Source organism: Dipodomys spectabilis, unplaced genomic scaffold (assembly GCF_019054845.1).
Source record: "Dipodomys spectabilis isolate Male_0828 unplaced genomic scaffold, ASM1905484v1 ptg000250l, whole genome shotgun sequence".
Classification (NCBI taxonomy): Eukaryota; Metazoa; Chordata; class Mammalia; order Rodentia; family Heteromyidae; genus Dipodomys; species Dipodomys spectabilis.
In genome coordinates, this window is record NW_024870927.1 from 591,651 (window position 1) to 609,607 (window position 17,957).

Here is a 17,957-nt window from a genome sequence, read left to right on the forward strand (position 1 = left end):
GGGGCGTCTGAAGCTGGTGTGGTGGGATCTCCTGTGGGGTTTGGACTGGGCTGCCCCCATAGGGCCCATCCTATGGAGTGTCTGGTCCTTCCAAGGTTGCATCCAGACTTTCCTGGTGCTGTCAGTGCTGCTGAAACAGGCAGGTGATAGCACAGAAGCCTTTTCACAACTTAAAAGAATTGGGGAGGGGACAGGAGAAAAATAGTGGAGCTGCCAGATCCTTTGACACCTAAAGTGGCTGTATGACCAGGATTTAGGTCCTGGGTACCCTGACAGGCTTCATTTAGAACAGGCTTCATTTAGAACTTTTTAATGCAAGCATTAAAAAGTAGCCACTGGGGCTGGGAAGGTGGCTCAGTGGTAGAGCACTTGCCTTGCATGCTCGAGGCCATGGGTTCGATTCCTCAGCATCACATAAGAAAAAAGCCAGAAGTGGCGCTGTGGCTCAAGTGGTAGAGCACTAGCCTTGAGCTGAAGAGCTAAGGGACAGCACCCAGGCCCAGAGTTCAGGCCCCACGACTGGACCCCCGCCCCCCCCCCCCAAAAAAAAGTAGCTACTGCAGCTGGACATGGTGGCATATGCCTGTAGACACACCACATAGAAAGTCTAGGCAAGGAGATCATGAGTTCAAGACAAGACCATGCCTAAAAAGAAATAATTACAGTGAGTTGGGATAAATAAAAAGCAATGAGTATGCCAGGTGCCGGTAGCTCACACCTGTAATCCTAGCTACTCAGGAGGTTGAGATCTGAGGATCATGGTTCAGAGCCAGCTCAGGCAGGAAAGTCCATGAGACTCTTATCTCCAATAAACCACTAGAAAACCAGAAGTGGGGCTGTGGCTCAAGTGGTAGAGCGCTTGCCTTGAGCTGAAGAGCTCAAGAGGGATAGTGCCCAAGCCCAGAGTTCAAGTCCCACGACCAACCAAAAAAAAAAAAAAATCCAAAAACAAACAAACAGAAAACAATGCATATATCTGGATAGTCCTAGGACACTCGTAACTGTTCAGTATTTTTGTTGTTGGAAACATGGTCTCCCTATGTAACCGGAGCTGGCCTCATACTCAGCCATTCTCCGACCTCAGCCTCCAAAATACTGGGTTTGTAGGTGTATACAATCATGCACAGACTATCCAGTATGTGTGTGTATGCTCATACAGGGGCTTGAACTCAGGGCCTCATGCCCTTGCTTAGCTTTTATACTCAAGACTACTCAAGGCTGGTGTTCTTTTATCATCTGAGCCACATCTCTACTTCCAGCTTTTTGCTAATTAGACATAAGTGTTTCATAGATTTTTCTGCACAGGCTAGCTTCAAACAAGGATCTCCAGATCTCAGCCTCCTCACTACATAGGACCATAGGCAGGAGCCTCCAGTATCTAGTATCCAGGCTGTCCTGTATTTTTTAATTTTAAACATGCTCTGTGTTCATTAAGTTATACATAAGCTTTTAACTCCGGTTGTGATCAGTACCTAGTATATCATCCAGACATGGAGAACCAAGAGGAAAGCAACATAATCAGGTGACTGTCCCCACACCACATCCACATTGTCCAAGCATAAGAGACTAAGATTCTCTGTGAGTCAAGGTTAGCATCTTGACATATTAGGCAAAGAGTATCTTAAATGTATAATAGGGTGTTTTTTTTTTTTGTCGGTCATGGGACTTGAACTCTGGGCCTGGGCGCTGTCCCTCAGCTCTTCAGATCAAGACGAGTGCTCTACCACTTGAGCTACAGCGCCACTTCTGGTTTTCTGGTGGTTTATTGGAGATAGGAGTCTCATGGTCTCTCCTGCCCGGGCTGGCTTTGAACCATGATCTTCAGCTCTCAGCCTCCTGAGTAGCTAGGATTACAGGCGTGAGCCACCAGTGCCTGGCAGGTGTTTTTGTTTATTTGGGTTTTTTTTTGCTGTTGTTGGCCATGGGGCTTGAAGTCAGGGTCTAGGCACTCTCTGAGCACTTTTGCTCAAGGCTAGCACTCTACTACTTTGGGCCACAGAGCCACTTCTAGTTTTCTGTGGTTAATTGGAGATAAGAGTCTCATGGATCTCCCTGCCCAGGCTGGCTTTGAACCATGTAGGTTTACAGGTATGAGTTATCAGTGCCCAACAGGTGTTTGTTTTTAAAAGTTTTAAAACTGTGGTATTGACAAGTTAACTAATGTAGAAAAAGACTAAAGCCAGGTGCTGGTGGCTCATGCTTAGCTACTCAGGAGGCTGAGATCTGAGGATTGCAGTTCAAAGCCAGCTGGGGGAGCAAAGTCTATGAGACTCTTATCTCCAATAAACCACCAGAAAACTGGAAGTGGCACTGTGGCTCAAGTGGTAGAGCACTTGCCTTGAGCTGAAGAGCTCAGGGACTGTGCCCAGGCCCAGAGTTCAAGTCCCACAACAGACCAAAAAAAAAAGACTAGAAAAACTAAAGTCATAGAGTTTTGGTGGTTTGTAGATTAGCATTAGATGGTATTTTCTCTTGAAACAAACAAAAAAGCAAAGAAAATCTTTACTTTGAAATATTCAACTTACCAGAAGTCATGAAGATTCATGCAAAGTCAAGTGGCTGGTGCCTGTTGTCCCAGCCTCTCAGAAGGCTGAGGCAGATCACTGGCGCTCAGGAGGTGAAGGTCAGCTTGGCCAACATAAAATACCATCTCAAAATTTAAAAAAAACAACAGTCCAGATAGTTTATTTGGAAGTTACAGAAATTATGCCTTTTTATCTTCCACACTTCAGTGTATATTTCCTAAAAATAAGAGCATGTTCCTACACAACACAGTATGATGAAAACCAGATTAATACTTATAAAATACTACTGAACCTCAGATTTAGGCTGTGTGTTTTTGGTAGGGTTGTCACAGAAGTTATGTCCTTAGGATGTCATTACCTCAGGAAGTACACGGAATCAAGTGATCCCATCACTGGGGCTATTTCCTCTGTAATAAGTATTATGTTGAGCTGTTTTAACAGTATGTATGCATCTAGCTTGACATGTATTTCCTATGATGGTTTGGGAAAAAGATTTAGTGTATTTGTGTGTTTGTGTGTGTGTGCTGGTACTAAGGACCTGGAACTGTCCCTTAGCTTTTTTGGTAAAGGCTGGTGCTCTACCAATTGAGCCACAGCTCCATTTCTGAGCTTTTTCCTTCATTATAAAAATAGACAGTTACTTTAGCAAATCTAATTCAGTTCAAATTGGGGATTTTCAAGCTTGAAGGGAGCTTTTGAGCCAAACATGACTTCCTGAATTAATCTGTGATACATAAACAAGATTGTTAACTTACAGAGAAGACTGGCCAAGGAGAGAACCCATAGCATTTTTTCTTTCCTTCTTTCCTTCCTTCTTTCCTCCCTTCCTTCCTTCCCTCCCTCCCTCCTTCCTTCCTTTTCTCTTGGGGTGGGCTTAATATCTGATCGGAGGGCTGGGAAGTTGGCTCAGTGGTAGAGTGCTTGCCTTGCATGCATGAGGCCCTGGGTTCAATTCCTCAGCACCACATAAGCAAAAAGATAAAAGCCGGAAGTGGCGCTGTGGCTCAAGTGGTAGAGTGTTAGCCTTGAGCTGAAGAGCTGAGGGACAGCGCCCAGGCCCAGAGTTCAGGCCCCACAACCGGACCCCCCCAAAAAAAATCTGATCGGGTGACTCCTATTCCTGCCCTGCTCTCCTGACTGTCCTTGAAAAGACTACAGGCAGGTTTTTCCTGTCCTTATGATGGCACTAGTGAGGATCGTTATGGGAATTACTGCTTAGTGCATATGATATGTATAATTCCATGAAGGGCACCACATGCTTTACTTTGGCCAGTGGCCAAAGTGGTATGTCCATGTTATAGGCCAGGTCTGTGAATATCTTTGTTGGCTGTCCTGGTTGTGTGGAAACATCCCAGCATCAGCCTTTACTCCTAATTGTACTTAAGACAGGAGACAGGAGAGCCAAATATCCTCAGAAGGTTAAGAGGCAGGGCTGCTGGGAAAGTTGAAGCCTCTTTCACCTCACTGACCCTTGCTCCTCTGGTTACAGCTGCCCTATGAGAAGGCCTGCAAGAACAAACTGTTTTGCATTGCTGAGTTCCAGTTGGCCACCACCATCTCTCAGTGAGTTTGATCCTGTCTTTATAGTTAACTTCATCCTGGGCAAACACCTCCTGGAGCCATTACATAGTCCCTTCTACCCTCACCCCTTTCCCATGGAGCATTGGCATTGATTATCTCATTGATACGGAGATATGAATTCTTATTTTATAGGTCAGAAATCTGACTCACCAGGCTCTGGTGGCTCATGCCTGTAATTCTAGTTACTCAGGAAGCTGAGATCTGAGGATTGCACTTTTTTTTCTTTCTGTTGCTCATGGGGCTTAAACACAGGGCTTGGAAGTTGTTTCTGAGGCTTTTTAGTTCAAGGATGGCTAGTGCTCTACTATTTTGAGCCACAGCTCCACTTCCGGTTTTCTGGTTGTTAATTGGAGATAAGAGTTCTCATGGACTTTCCTGCCTGAGCTGGATTTGAACTGTAATCCTCAGATCTCAGCCTCCTGAGTAGCTAGGATTATAGGTATGAGCCACCAGTGCCCAAGGATTGCAGTGGTAGAAGTCCTGCCTTGAATGAAAAAACTAAAGGGCAGCTTCCAGACCCTGTGTTCAAGCCCCAGTACTAGTGTGTGTGCACACACACTCAAAAAAAGAACTGAGGGCTGGGAAGGTGGCTCAATGGTAGAGCGCTTGCCTTGCATGCTTGAGGCCCTGGGTTCACTTCCTTAGCACCACATAAGCAGAAAAAAAAAGCCTGAAGTGGCGCTGTGGCTCAAGTGGTAGAGTGGTAGCCTTGAGCTGAAGAGCTGAGGGACAGAGTTCAGGCCCAGAGTTCAGGCCCCACTACTGGACCCCAAAGAAAAAAAAAAAGGAAAAAAGAACTGGACTGATAAGGCAAGCTTGGACATGTAGTTGTCTTAAAAATCCTTTTCTGGCAACTAGTGCCATGTGTATATCATGACACTGATAGCCAGTTGGCCAGAGTTGGCATCTGTGGGGAAGGACACTTTCTCAAGTCCTGGTAAGCCCTCTCAGGCTCACATTTTAGATGTGGACAGCTAAATACTGCCCACTGAGAACCCAATTCATGACCTTCGAGTGCTTTGGAACACTGTCCAATGAGCAGACACAGCTGTTTTTAACAGGGAATTAATTACAGACATAACTACTGTTTAGCTAATTCCCTGTGAAATGAAGCACACACAAAGCTTGCCCTGCACTGCCCTCTAGCGGATAGCATGCCTTTGACTTGCAGACATGGACCTAATGAAAACTATAGGCCCTCTCCTTAGGAGAACACATGTGCATCCACATCCATAAATGCTTGCATCCTAAATCCTTCTGAAACTGTCACTCAGATTAAGAAACTCTGCCACATATTCTAGTGATGCTCCGATCTCTTTGTAGGAGTCTAGAACAGTATAACCAACCTTTAGCACTTCTACCTTTTTATCCTATAGGCATCTCTGCTCATGTCTCACACTGAACTCATCTTCCTCCATCCTGGGGTCTCTTCCTGTGTTCTCTTCCCTGGTGAAAACCATCCAAACTAGATGTTCCAAATGTGTCCTTTTGTCTGTGTGTGTGTGTGTACACCAGTCCTGGGACTTGCACTCAGGGCCTAGGCATTGTCCCTGAGCTACTTCTGCTCAAGACTGCACTCTACCACCAGAGCTACAGATCCACTTCTGGCATTTTCGGTGATTAACTAGAGCTAAGTCTCACAGACTTCCCTGATGGGGCTGGCTTCAAACCATGATCATCAGCTCTTGGCTTCTTGAGTAGCTAGGATCACAAGTGCGAGCCATCGGCCCCTGGCTCCAAATTTGTCCTTTAATCCTCTCTCTGATCTCCCAGCTTTATCATCTCTGATTTTCCTCCCTGCTTACATCTCCACTACTGCTGTCTTAATGCAGGCATGTATCTACTGTCTCTTGCATGGATTTCCATAGTAGGCCCTGTCTCTATCTTTCCCTCAACCAATTTCAGCTGTGATAAAATAAAAACACAACAAAACAGTAACAAAAGATATGCCACATCACTTCCCAGATTTGCATATCCCATCTTTAGACATTAAAATTGTGCTTGTCCTGGGGCTTGAACTTGAGGCATTGTGCTTTTGCTTGACTTTCTCACTCAAGGCTAGTACTCTATCACTTGAATCCACACCTCTACTTCTGGCTTCTTTCTGGTTAATTGGAGAAGAGTCTCTTGGATTTGTCTGCCTAGTATGGCTTTGGACTTCAACCCTCAGATCTCAGCCTCCTGAGTATTAGGATTACAGTGCCTGGCCATTTTTGGACACTGCAAATAGTTAAAATTGTTTCCTTGTTTGGTGTAGTAGTGCATGTTTGTAATACAACACACAGAAGGGTGGACAGGAGGATCAAGAGTTCCAGTGTACTACAAAGCAAGATCCTGTCTCAGAAAACCATTGTGCTGTTACTATGTTGTCCTACTATGTTGTCAACTACTTAAGTCTCTTGGCAGTCAGGGGAAGTTCTTTTTTTTTGGGGGGGGGGGGGTCCTGGTCATGGGGCCTGAACTCTAGGCCTGGGCCCTGTCCCTCAGCTCTTCAGCTCAAGGCAACCACTCTACCACTTGAGCCATGTAGCACCACTTCCAGCTTTTTTCTTTTTGCTTATGTGGTGCTGAGGAATCGAACCCAGGGCCTCAGGCATGCAAGGCAAGCACTCTACCACTGAGCCACCTTCCCAGCCCCATGGGAAGTTCTTATATATTCCAAAGGCTTCTCCTCTCCAGGCTGAACAGACTCATGTTCTTAAACAGTAGCCTTTGAATTGGAAGGGTCTGAGTGACTTAGTGAGAAAGCTGAGGCCAACAAAGAGGGCTCCCTGAGACAAAGGCAGAACTGTGTCTAAGGTACTCTGTTCTCCAGCACTGAGCAAGCAGCTGGCACATATTCAGGGCTCCAAAAACCTTTGTGGAACAGGTACATTTGTGTCACAGAGGACCTTGTCTAGGGTGAATTGTTCTTAGAAAATCTGGACTGAATTCTTCGTTCCTTTCTCTTTTCTTTCCTTCCTTCTCCTTTCTTTCCCTTCCCTTTCCTTTCTTCTCTCTTTCTTGCTTGAACTGAGAGTCCTAGGTGCTGTCCCTTAGCTTTATTTTTGCTCAAGGCTATCCGTTGAGCTACACATTCACTTCTGGTTTTTTGATTAATTGGAGATAGTTTCATGGACTTTTCTGCCTGGGCTGGCTTCAAACCTTGATCCTCAGATCTCAGCCTCCTGAGTAGCTAGGATTATAGACATGATTTCTGTAACTTTCTTTGGTGGCTACTAGACCTCAGGTGAATTGACCTCTCTTTGCTTGTTTTCTCTTCTGCAAAATAGAGTAGTGGTACTATTTTGTAGGGTTATTATGGGGATTGGGCATATGAGGCACAGTGTTTGGCATCTGGAATATGATTGCACTAAATGGTGTACATTATAATCTCACCTAGCAACTCCAGTGGGTGTAGTATCCAGGTGTGTGCTTCTGTTGAGGGGGAGAAAATGTAAGCTGAATGCATTGTTTAAGCTGGGCACAGATAGTTTACACCTTAAATCCTAGCTTTTTGGGAGGCTCAGATGGGAAGGATTGTTTTGAGGCCTGCCTGGGCAGAAAAGTTATTGCAACCCTATCCCAAAACAAACAAAAAACAGGGTTGGAAGTGTGCTTGAGTGGTAGAGCACCAGCCTAGGAAATGTGAGGTCCTGATGTCAAACATCAGTACCACACACATAAAAGAGAATCCTTAAGGCAATTTAGCTAAGAATATGCTATCCTAAAGCTGGGTGGTGGTGGCTCATGCTTGTAACCCTAGCTACTTAGGAGGCTGAGGTGTGATGATTGAGGTTCAAAGCCAGCCTGGGCAACAAAGCCATAGAGCTGTGGCTCAAGTAATAAGAGTGCTAGCCTTGAGCAAAATAAACCTCAAGGACAGTTCAAGCTCCAAGACTGGTGAGTGCGCACATATATACAGAGACACACACTGTTATCCTACTGTATTGAAGCTTTGCAGATTGCATACAGGTAATGTTTTTATCTTCACCTATACAGGCAAGAGCTGGTAGTGGGTCTCACCAAAGAGCTTACCATGAACATCAGCCTAATGAACTCTGGGGAAGACTCCTTCATGACAAGCATGGCTTTGAGTTACCCCCAAAACTTACAGTTTAAGAAGATGTGGAAGGTATGAGAGCAGCTCTGGAAGCATGTTCACTTGTGCTTCCTTTGCTGTGTGCCTGTTTTTCTTTTAATTTTTTGGTACTACTACTGTGGCTTGAACTCAGGGCCTGGATGCTGCCCCTTAGCTGTACCACTCGAGGCACACTCCTCTTTTAGCTTTTTGATGGTTAACTGGAGATGATTCTCATGGACTTTTCTGCTTGGGCTGGCTTCAAACCATGATCCTCAGATCTCAGCCTTCTGAGAAGCTAGGATTACAGGTGTGAGTCACCAGCACCTGGCTGAGACTGATACTTGAAGTTGTATCAGTAACTATGAAATCATTTCTCTCTTGCCTGGAGAAACTATGTCACTTTACAAAGAAGCAGATTGAATTTCTTACAGAGCTTCAGATAAAATGTTCTGGACAGCCAGGCACCGGTGGCTCACACCTGTAATCCTAGCTTCTCAGGAGGCTGAGATCTGAGGATCATGGTTCAAAGAGAGGCTGGGCAGGAAAGACCATGAGACTCTTATCTCCAATAACCGACTAGAAAACTGGAAGTGGCACTGTGGCTCAAGCGGTAGAGCGCTCGCCTTGAGCTGAAGAACTCAGGGACAGTGCCCAGGCCGATTTCAAGCCCCTTGACCAAAAAAACAAATGTTCTGGACACAGCTTTCATCTGTAATTAATCATCAGTGGACCACTCCACAGTCTAGACCTGTCCCAGACTGACCCCTTTATACAGCCCTGCTTTGCTATTAAAATAGCTTTATTCATGCTTTACCCGAGCTCCAGTCATTCCTAGAATCCCTTAATAACTATCTGATGCCACAATGCAGTTTCCTAATTGCAGTGCCTCAATAAATTTCACTCCATTGCAATGATAGTGTAGCATCCCCAGGGGTTGGTCCTAGGCTATTTGTGCTGTCATTTTGACAAAGTGAAGCAGACTAAGTTTCTATCTTATATACTTAAGGTAAATGGGACATTAATCCACAGCCCAGTACCAAAGCAATATGCCCTTCCAGTGAGGATTGTAGTCAACCTAGCTAGAACCAACCTCCTGCCATTTTTGCTCTCTGCTGCTGTCACTGAACCAACTTAGGCATTTTATCTAAACTCTACTTTATTCAGGCACCTGTGGCTTATGCCTATAATCCTAGCTTCTCAGGAGGCTGAGATCTGAGGATGGAGGTTTGAAGCCAGACCAGGCAAGAAAGTCCTTGAGACTCTTATTTCCAATTAACCACCTAAAGAAAAAAGAAAAGTTGCAAGTGAGCAGTGACTTAAGTGGTAGAATAGTATCTTTGAGCAAAAAAGCTTGGGGACAGTGCCCAGGTCCCAAATTTGAGCCCCAGCATGACACAAAACAAAAACACCTCTTTAGCTTTCTCCCACTGAGCTCTCTTGCCCAGCTTGTGAGGAAGACTGGGTCCCCAGCTCTGGCCATATCATCTGGCATGTAGAAAATCAGTGAATGATTATTAAATTTGTGTTAGGAAATATTTTCTCTTTTGCTTCTTAAGAACAGCATCTCCTTCTGTGTTAACAGCCTTTCTCTCCAGACATTCAGTGTGATGATCCAGTGCCAGTTGCTTCTGCTCTGGTCATGAACTGCAAGATTGGCCACCCCATACTCAAGAAGTCGTCTGTGAGTCTATTGGATAAGCTGGCTCTTCTTCCTACCTGAAGTCAGTGCTGTCCACACCTGAGCCTCACTCAGGTCTTTCAGCTGTGGCCACTGTGCTTCTCTCAGCAGTGCTCAGGACTGCTAGAATAGCTCTGAAAGTGGCACGATGGGTGGGGATAGTTTCTCAAAATACATCCATAGCTTAGTGTCGGTTCATCCCAGGTATGCAAGTGTGGAAGGGCATCAAATCAAATGATCTGTCTGCAGCAGAAAAGGGTTGATTGCCAACTTTACTCTGCATTTGCACTTGAGGCTTACTTGCAATTATGGATGTGGAGTGCAGGGTGTTAACATGTATAGAACTAACACTTTTCCTAGCTCTGTTTAATTAGTAAGCGGTTGGATTGTGAACGGTATCAAGTGACTATTTCTCTCTCTTTAAAACAGGCAAATGCCTCAGTAGTTTGGCAGCTAGAGAATGCCTTCCCCTTCCCCAACAGGACAGCAGACATCACTGTGACAATCTCCAAGTAAGTAGTGCCTGCGACACAGCACACAATAACATATGTGATATGACTGCTATCATAACCCTACTGCCCAGAGAGCAGAGAAACCTCAGGGAGCCTCTGTATCCTGACAGTGACTCTGTCTTCTCTTCTTGTTATCAAAGATATCTATGTATGTATGTATGTATGTATCTTTCTTTCTTTGCTCATTTGGCTTTTGCACTCAAAGTTAGCACTTTACCACTTGAGCCACACATCCATTTCTGACTTTTTGGTGATTAACTGGACATAAAAGTTTCTCAGATTTGTCTGCCTGAGCTGGCTTCAAACAATGATCCTCATATCTCAGCCTCCTGAGTGACTAGGATTATAGGCATGAGCCACCAATGCCCAGCTAGCAAAGATTCCTAGTTATGGTTTTAACTTAGGAGTAACTGTCATCTGCCAATCCCCTTGTATAGGGTAGGATGTTGTATGGTGTCAGGGTGATTCTGCTCCTCAGAGACAATGTCTGGAGGCATTTTTGATTGTCATGACTGAGGAGGTACTACCAAGGACGTTGCTAACCATCATACAAGATACAGGGCAAGTCCACAATGAAGAATTATCTGGCCCACAATGTGAACAATATTGAGGCTTAAAAAGCCCATTTAGTCAGGTGGCTTACACCTGTAATACTTAGGAAGCTGAGATTTGAGGATCTAAGTTTGAAGCCAGCCCAGGCAGGAAAGTCTATGAGACTTATCTCTAATACCAAAAAAGCCCTAAGTGGAGCAGTGGTTCAAGTGGTAGAGTGCTAGCTCTGAGGAAAAAAAGGCTCAAGGACAGCACCCAGCCCTGAGTAAAAAAATTAGCTGGGCACTGGTGGCTCATGCCTGTAATCCTAGTTACTCAGGAGGCTGTGATCTAAAGATTGTCATTTAATGCCAGCCCAGGCAGGAAAGTCCAATTAACCACCAGAAAACCGGAAGTGGCACTGTGGCTCAAGTGGTAGATGCTTGCCTTGAGCTGAAAAGCTCAGGGACCTAACCCAGGCCCAGAGTTCAAGCCCCACGACTGACCAAAATACAAAAAAGTAAAAAAGTTAATACTTTTTAAGGGTGGTTTCCTATTTAGTCACTTGTTTACATTTGTATTTCCAGTTCTGAGGAAAGGTCTTTGGCCAGAGAGACTCACAGTCTTCAATTCCGGCCTGCCTTCACTGCTGTTCTCCCCAGGTAAGAACTTCCAAGGGGGCTGATGCCTGTGTAATTCTTCACACAGGAGAGCTTCAGGCCTGTGATGGACCTGCTGGCAAGGTGATACATGGTCCTTGTCGTCTCTGAAGCATCTGACACTGATCTAGGACACTAATGTTTAGGTTCTAGACACTTCACAGTGGTCATCAAAAAGAGCCCTGCCAGACCAGGGTGCTGGTGGCTCACATCTGTAATCTCAGCTACTGAGTAGGCTGAGATCTGAGGATTGTGATTCAAAGCCAGCCCAGTCAGGAAAGTTCATGAGACTCTTATCTCCAATTAACACGTTCCCCCCCCCCCCCCCCCCCCCCCACCGACTGTGGAGCTGTGGCTCAAATGGTAGAGCACTAGCCGTGAGCACAACAGCTCAGGGTCAGCACCTGGGCCCAGAGTTCAAGTCCCAGGCCCAGCAAAAAACAAACAAAAATTACCAACTATTTTTCTTTTTTTTGTCGGTTGTGGGGCTTGAACTCTGGGCCTGGGCGCTGTCCCTCAGCTCTTCAGCTCAAGGCGAGCGCTCTACCCCAACTATTTTTCTATAAGAGGGAACAGATACGATGGTATGGGTGGAAAAGGACTATAGGGCTAGAAATTAGGAAGACCACTGTGAGTAGTGATCATTATAAACAAACCAGCCCAACTAGACACAATAGTCTACTTCACCCCAACCACCTTATAAACATTTTAAACTGACATTCAATTTTGATTCCTTTTAAGGGGCTGGTACTCTCTATACTAGTATATACAGTTCAATACACTCAAAAAGGAGAAGGAGACTTTGAGGCTTAATGTATTTTCTCTTAATTGCAGACCATCAGTGGTATACATGAATGCAAGCCTGGGACTTTCTGAACACAAAGAATTCCTTTTCAGTGTGAGTGCTTAGTGCTTGTTGCAAAGCAACACTACCAATGATTTTTCCTTCCTCCTTTCCCTTCCTGTTTGAAGCATCTCAGCATCTCAGGCTGGTCTCAAACTTATGCTCTCGGGCCTCAGTGTCCTGACTGCTGAGGTCACAGGTATGTGCCACCATACTTACTCTCCTGCTCTGATTTGACAGATACATGGAGAAAATGTCTTTGGAGCCAAATTCCACTTGCAAATTTGTGTCCCAATTAAATTACAAGGTCTCCAGATTGTAAGAGTGAAAAATCTGACAAAAACTCAGGTATGTAAAAGTGATTCTTTATCACAAGCACATCTTTCTAGTGTATTTATAGATCTCAACAATATAAAAACTAGAACTTTAGGGGAAAAAAAAGGTTAATAGCTGAGTATGACTGTAATCCCAACACTCAGAAGGCTGCCTAAGATAGGCAGATCATGAGTTCAAGGCTACATAGTCAAACAAACAACCCCCTACACCGATCAATCAACAACAAAAAAATCAAGATTAATTAACCAGGGGAAAACAGAAGGAATATTGATTACTCACCTCTTAAAACATTTCTTTTCCTCACTTTGATAAGAAGCAAAATTTCCAACATTATTAGTAACCATGAAAATGTTTATTTCCCTTTTGAAAATTGAAATTCTGCTTTGAGAACTTGAAAAACATCCCACACTTCCCTCTATAAATTGTCTTCCCTTTCTCTCCCTCTAGTCTTTCCTAAAGCCTCTTTGCTTTCAGTTGACTATCTTTTGTCCAGTTCCCAAAGGCAGCCTAATACCTAAAGCAGCAACTCAGCCTAACAGCTGAGGCCTGGGCTTTCCTGATTGTTCGCACTTTGCTCAGGCTACATAAAAGATCAAGGCTCAAAAACAAAAATATGCACTTTACAGATGGATTTTGCTGACAAGTAGGAAGCAGACTTACAGGTTGTAAATACTTGTTCTCATAGGTAGTTTAAAGAACATCTGTTAACAACAACCTTAACCAACTCAACCAAAATTTCAGTTTCCACCCTGAGATTCGGGATGGAAACTGAAAAACCGCACCAGAGGCTTCAAGACCAGGACCCCTCTGTTTAAGGGAGTAAGATACACTGGCTTACTGAAACAGACTGTGTTGGCAGAGCAAGTCAGTGGCAGATCTGAAGTTCAGCGCTGTCTTGTGGAAATGTTGGAGCTTCTTCTTCATTTGCTTCATGGCAGGGGTGTTACATTTGGACTTAAAGGTCATTTGATTCAGAATCTTGTCTGTGAGGTAATGTAGCCAGAGGACATTGTTGTAAGGGTGATATTCATCCCAACAGTTGTTGTTCTCCCTCCTCATGAGCCTGTAGATCTCAAACTGGTAGTCACCTTCACCTGTAAATAGCTCTTCATCTGTGGAAATGTCACAGAAAACAACAATCCCATCCCGCTCCACGCGGGACAGGGTATAGTCAATGATGTTGACTTGCAAACCATGGGTGGGAATGGCGTTGGTCTTTCCATTGAGGGTGTAGTGGAGTTCCTTGCGGTTGGTTTTCTTTAAGAGCACATTTCCCCAGTGCAAGTCCCGGTGCTCAAAGTTCAGTGATGTCTCTGCCACTGCGAGGGAGGCAGTGATCTGGTGTAAAATGCTCTTTGCAGTAGCAAGGGAGGACAACTTTGTTTTCATTTGCTCTAAGTCCATGCCACCAAACTCAAATTCCAGTATAATGAAGAGTTGGTCTTCCTCAAAAATGTCAGGCCTATCATTCTGAGACCCTTTGGTTGAGTTATAGTGATCCCAGGCCTGGAGGAGCAAGGGAGGGTAAGACCCCTGGACACAGTGCACTGAGTTCAACCCAATAAAGCCTTCTGTGCGGTTGCATGCCTCATCAGACAAGAGGCTTAACTCTTTGGAAATGATAATTTCTGGCAGGATTTCCTCAAAGGTTTTCTGATGTGATCCATTCACTAAATTTGATCCTTCAATGGCAATGATTTTTAGTGCTACAGGTGTTTGGCCAGCCATTGTCTGAAACACCTCACCAAACACCCCTTCCCCAATCTTCTCACAGTGTTCCAGTTTTTCTATGGGAAAGCAAGAGCTAAAGGGGATAGGACCTTCCTGATTGCATTCCCCATACACCTTTTCAGCATCAGATGCCTTTCTGTCTGGAACATGTACAGTCTTTAAGGGGCTTAGCAAATGCATAAAAGAGGAATGCCAAGAGAAAAGTGCACTATTCGTTCTGTTCATGATAGAAGGGCTTGAACACTCTGATAGGGATGCTGAGAGAGAAGTGGCCATGGTGTGGCTGCTGCATACCTCTGACACATCAGTCACAACTTTCTTCTTGTGGAGGTTTAAGGAGGCCCTGGTTTTGGCCCAAGAGCAGGCTTTGTCTCGATGAGTCACATTCTCGGACAGGAACGAATCTCTTCCCATCTTTGGGCCGTTTTCAGTCTGGTGATAATGGAGAGCGGAGGTCTCCATACCTTCTTGATGTTTCCTTTTCCGGCTTGGGCGGGCTCTCACAGGCCTGTCGACTTCCCCAGGTGAGTTAAGTCCCCGGCAGCCTCTGGCCCCCCGGTCTGCGGCCCGGCTCTTCCTTGTGCTCGGGCCCTCCAGTCCCTCTCGCTGCCGCGGCCCCGTGGCGTCCTCGGCCGCGGGCCCGCACTCAGCGCCCTCTAGGCTTCCCAATAAATCTGTGGGGCTGCGGGGGGCCGGCCGGGGGCCGCCGCGCGCTCCGCGAGTCTCCCGGACGACACTGCCTCCTCCCGTGGCCGGGAAGGGTGCGGGGAGGCGGCGGCCGCGCGGGGCTGCATCCAGCGAACCCGGGGACCCAGATGGGGCCGGCGAGCTGAACAGGGAGGCGCTGGGGTCCAGGGCGCCGCCGCCCCCCGGCAGGCCGCACAAGCCGGGGTCTCGGCCGGGGCTGGGGCCCGGGAAGGGCGGCGGGCGGCGCGGGCCGCACGGAGTGCTGCACTGCTGCGGGGGCCGCGCTCGTAGCCTCGGGCGCCAAGGCCGAGCGGTCACCGTGCGCCGGGACCGGGTCTCCCGCCTGCGGGGCCGGGCCTCCGGGCTGCCGCGGAAGTCGGGATCGTCGGGGTCGTCGGAGGCGACGGACGGGGACGACGCTTCGCTGCTGGCGCTGCTGAAGAAGCGCCCCCGGTCCTGCGGCGAGAACCAGTGGACGGCCGCCTCGCAGGGCCGTCGCCGCAGCCTCCCGCCGCCCCCGGCCCCGTACGTGCGGAGCAGCCGGCTCCCCGGCGGCCGGAACGACGTAGCCATGGCCGGCGCCCGCCGAACAGTTCAAACTCAAACACCGCGAGACTGGCAGCGGCGCGCGCGCGTTTCCGCCGCCGCCCGCCCCGCCTCCCGCGGTCCGGCGGGCGCCGCCGGGGGCGCTCGTGGGGGGTGTGCTGGGAAAGACAGACCAGGCCCGGGGGTCGGCAGATGCCGCCAGGAGGCGTTCGCGGGGCGTGCTGAGAACAGGGCAATGGCTCTCGTTTCAGGAACGCACCGTCTGCGCCCAAGCCCAGGAGCGCGCCTGCGGGAGCGGGAGTGGTGCCGCCCAGGTGAGCCCCGCCACCCCGGACGGCGGAGAGAAGGCCGGGGTGTGGTGGGGGGGGGAAGGCCGCGGGAGGTCTGGGAAGGATGGAGAAGGCTGAGGAAGGGCTGGGAAGGCTGGGGGAGGGCTGGGAAGGCTGAAGACGGCTGGGAGACGGTCTGGGGGAAGATCTGGGACAAGTCTGGGACCGCTGGGTAAGGCTTAGAGGGTGTGACGGGGAAACCAGGCTCTACTCCCTGCAAGGCATCTACAGGATGGCTTGGCCAGGCCCACCTCAGCCTCTTCTTGGAGTCATGTTTGCCAGGTGTGACTAGGAGCACTCAAACTGCTCACACCCTACATTTTAGGATCTCAAAGACAATGTGTCCTAAATGTTAAACACTTTAGACTAGGCTGGGGGCATGGCTTCAGTACACTAGCAGTTATGGAAAAAGCAGAGCAAGATCAAGGTAACTCGTTTTTTCCTGAGGGATTATACTACCAAGCTTTTGTCTTCCCAGCACGTGGAGCAATGGCATCTAGTAAGCTGTGCCATCACATCAGATAAAGAAAATGTAACTGTGGCTGCAGAGATCTCCTTGGGTCATGCTAAGCAGGTATTTGACACTGAAATGCTCCAGATTTGCTTTTCCAGGAAAACAGCATATGAAATGTAATGTCAAAAATAGGCCTCCTGATACATCTTCTGTCCCAACCTGCTCCTTAGCCAATCACTCAGGCTACTCAGTAGGTAATTTACAGTAGGAAATGTGGGAATTACCTGCCGCTCCTTCCCATCTTGCATACCCATATCTATTCCAGCAGCAGGCTCTTCCATTTTAGAACATTCACTTCTTCTGAAGTGAATGAATGTTCTTCTAGAACATTCACTTTCTGCCATGTCTACTACTCTTACAGTCACCATCTCTTGATGGGGCTATTGCAGTAACCTTGCACCTGCTTTCATGGCCTCTGCCTTTCTCTAACTTCTACAAATAAATTTTTTTATTGTGAAAATACTGTACAGAGGGGTTACAATTACATGGGCAAGATAATGAGTACATTTCTTATCAAGCATTGTAGCCTCCTCCTTTGTTTCCCCTTCCCATCCCTTCCCATCCTCCCCCTGTCCCCCCACCCAATCCTCCCCCTCTACAAATAATTCTTCACTTGACAACTACCCATCTTCTGAAAGCAAACATTAGATTGTGTCAGGCCCCTGCTGAAAGAAAAAAAAAAAGAAAGAAAGAAAAAGGAGGGAGGGTAATTGTAAGTGTAAAGAGTACCTGACTAAAAGCAGTGCAGTTTGAACATAGACTAAAATCTATGTTTTTCCCCCATGATCTGCAAAGCACTACCCTGTTACTTCCTTAGCTTTATTATTATTAGTTTCAGCAGGAAATATATTTTATATTTTTATTTTATTTTTTTGTGAACATACTGTACAGAGGGGTTACAATTACATGGGCAAGATAGTGAGTACATTTCTTATCAAGCATTGCAGCCTCCTCCTTTATTTACCCTTCACATTCCTTCCCAGCCTCCCCCCACCCCCCCACTCAATCCTCCCCCCCACCAAAGTTGTAAAGTTCGTTTTCAACATGACAACTTGTATTTCTCATTGTTGCAACGGGTCCACCTGTATCCTTAAACGACTTGTTTTTCCCCTTCTCCTCCACAAATTATACCGACATCAAATACAGTGAAAGCAGGGATTATACTGTGGGGGAAGGACATACAAAGCAACAAAGAAATAATCTTATAAATGCGTTAGAAACAAATGCATGACAGAAAAAAAACATTTAAATACATATCTAAGGGTTCATTTTCCTAACATCACATTATCTGACCTTTTCTACTTGACTCATACATATACTAGATATTGCAAATAAGGGAAACCATGGAACCTATGTTTCTTTGGGCCTGGCTTACTTCACTTAATATAATTTTTTCCAAGCCTTTCCATTTCCTAACAAAT

At 46.6% G+C, this 17,957-nt stretch overlaps 2 protein-coding genes across 2 annotated transcripts in view; one reads left to right on the top strand and one right to left on the bottom strand.

The window, feature by feature from the left end:
- The window catches only part of Itgae (integrin subunit alpha E), a 60,527-nt gene that overhangs the window by 26,787 nt on the left and 15,783 nt on the right, over positions 1 to 17,957 (top strand). The window contains exons 19-27 of the mRNA XM_042699456.1: positions 4,015 to 4,088; positions 8,088 to 8,220; positions 9,752 to 9,850; positions 10,277 to 10,359; positions 11,478 to 11,552; positions 12,384 to 12,447; positions 12,634 to 12,741; positions 15,945 to 16,007; positions 16,501 to 16,596. Of these exons, the coding sequence (XP_042555390.1) occupies positions 4,015 to 4,088; positions 8,088 to 8,220; positions 9,752 to 9,850; positions 10,277 to 10,359; positions 11,478 to 11,552; positions 12,384 to 12,447; positions 12,634 to 12,741; positions 15,945 to 16,007; positions 16,501 to 16,596 (795 nt within the window). The remainder of the gene's footprint in view (positions 1 to 4,014; positions 4,089 to 8,087; positions 8,221 to 9,751; positions 9,851 to 10,276; positions 10,360 to 11,477; positions 11,553 to 12,383; positions 12,448 to 12,633; positions 12,742 to 15,944; positions 16,008 to 16,500; positions 16,597 to 17,957) is intronic.
- Positions 13,070 to 15,720, bottom strand: Haspin (histone H3 associated protein kinase). The gene has a single exon (XM_042699452.1). It carries the CDS (start codon positions 15,718 to 15,720, stop codon positions 13,564 to 13,566), a length of 2,157 nt encoding a protein of 718 aa, XP_042555386.1. The 3' UTR covers positions 13,070 to 13,563.

Coding starts and splice junctions, on each gene's coding strand:
- Haspin (XM_042699452.1), bottom strand. CDS start 15,720: ATGGCTACGTCGTTCCGGCCGCCGGGGAGCCGGCTGCTCCGCACGTAC.